This window comes from Sinocyclocheilus rhinocerous, unplaced genomic scaffold, assembly GCF_001515625.1.
Source record: "Sinocyclocheilus rhinocerous isolate Xijiao unplaced genomic scaffold, SAMN03320098_v1.1 scaffold62, whole genome shotgun sequence".
Lineage (NCBI taxonomy): Eukaryota > Metazoa > Chordata > Actinopteri > Cypriniformes > Cyprinidae > Sinocyclocheilus > Sinocyclocheilus rhinocerous.
In genome coordinates this window covers 1,258,226-1,259,256 of record NW_015656585.1, presented here as the reverse complement: position 1 = coordinate 1,259,256, position 1,031 = coordinate 1,258,226, and the positions used below count along the sequence as shown (strand labels likewise).

General features: G+C 37.3%; 1 protein-coding gene across 1 annotated transcript in view; it reads right to left on the bottom strand.

The window, feature by feature from the left end:
• The window catches only part of LOC107720208 (serine incorporator 5-like), a 30,685-nt gene that overhangs the window by 19,087 nt on the left and 10,567 nt on the right, over positions 1-1,031 (bottom strand). Inside the window, exon 2 of the mRNA XM_016527845.1 lies at positions 74-241. Within this exon, the coding sequence (XP_016383331.1) occupies positions 74-241 (168 nt within the window). The remainder of the gene's footprint in view (positions 1-73; positions 242-1,031) is intronic.

Below are 1,031 nucleotides of genomic sequence, written 5' to 3'. Positions count from 1 at the left end.
ATTTAATGGTCTTTGTATATTAGGGAACCTGATACTAAAAAAATGCAAACGGAGAAGCTCTGAACAAACTCACATGTTCTCGCATTGCTGTTTCCACAGTGGGGGACATCATGATGACACAGGTCACCGTGACCAACATGAAGAAGAGGGTGTACATGAAGCGTGTCGAGGTGGACTGTTTGATCTTGGGACAGCAGCCGCAGCACAGGGAGCAGGCAGCCGATCCACAGCAGCAGGCCAGCTGCAGAAAAACAGCACATGAGTGAGCGGGACACATGCAAGTGCTTGACGATAACAGTTCACAAACCATTACAATGATTTACAATTAAACAAATGGATTTTAAAGCACATCTGCACATATAAAAGAATAAAATATGCCAATTAAAGTGTTACTGTAAACCAAGGCAAAGACAACACAATCTTTTTAAGATTAAGTAATATATACTTTTCAGCTGAAATAAACCAATACAAGTCTATAATGTACTGTGAAACTGAACAAATGCATTGAGGGGACTTTGAACGTCTTATTGGTCATCATCCCCTTTAGCAACACAAATGCCTAATTCCTATTGGCTGTAAGCAATAGTAGAGCAGGGCTGTTACTATGAGGCAACTTGATTCACATGACGCAAGACACAGACATAACATGAGGCTCCGAGATCAGATTGAGTAGATACAGTATCAGTACAAATGTTTCTAGACGTTTTAGAAAATCCCATAATCTTTTCTACTATTGTTTGTAGACATTATGCAGCCAGAGAAGAAAAGAAAAAGGAATGGTTAATTATCATCCTTTTAATGTTTAAAGGATGTTGTAAATACATGAGTTACGTTAGTTTTGTAAGTTTAAAATGTTCTTAAAATATAGATTTAGATGATTAAAGGGGTCATATGATGCTGCTAAAAAGAACATTATTTGGTGTATTTGGTGTAATGAAATGTGTTTATGCAGTTTAAGGTTCAAAAAACACATTATTTTCCACATACTGTACATTATTGTTTCTCCTCTATGCCCCGCCTTTCTGAAACGC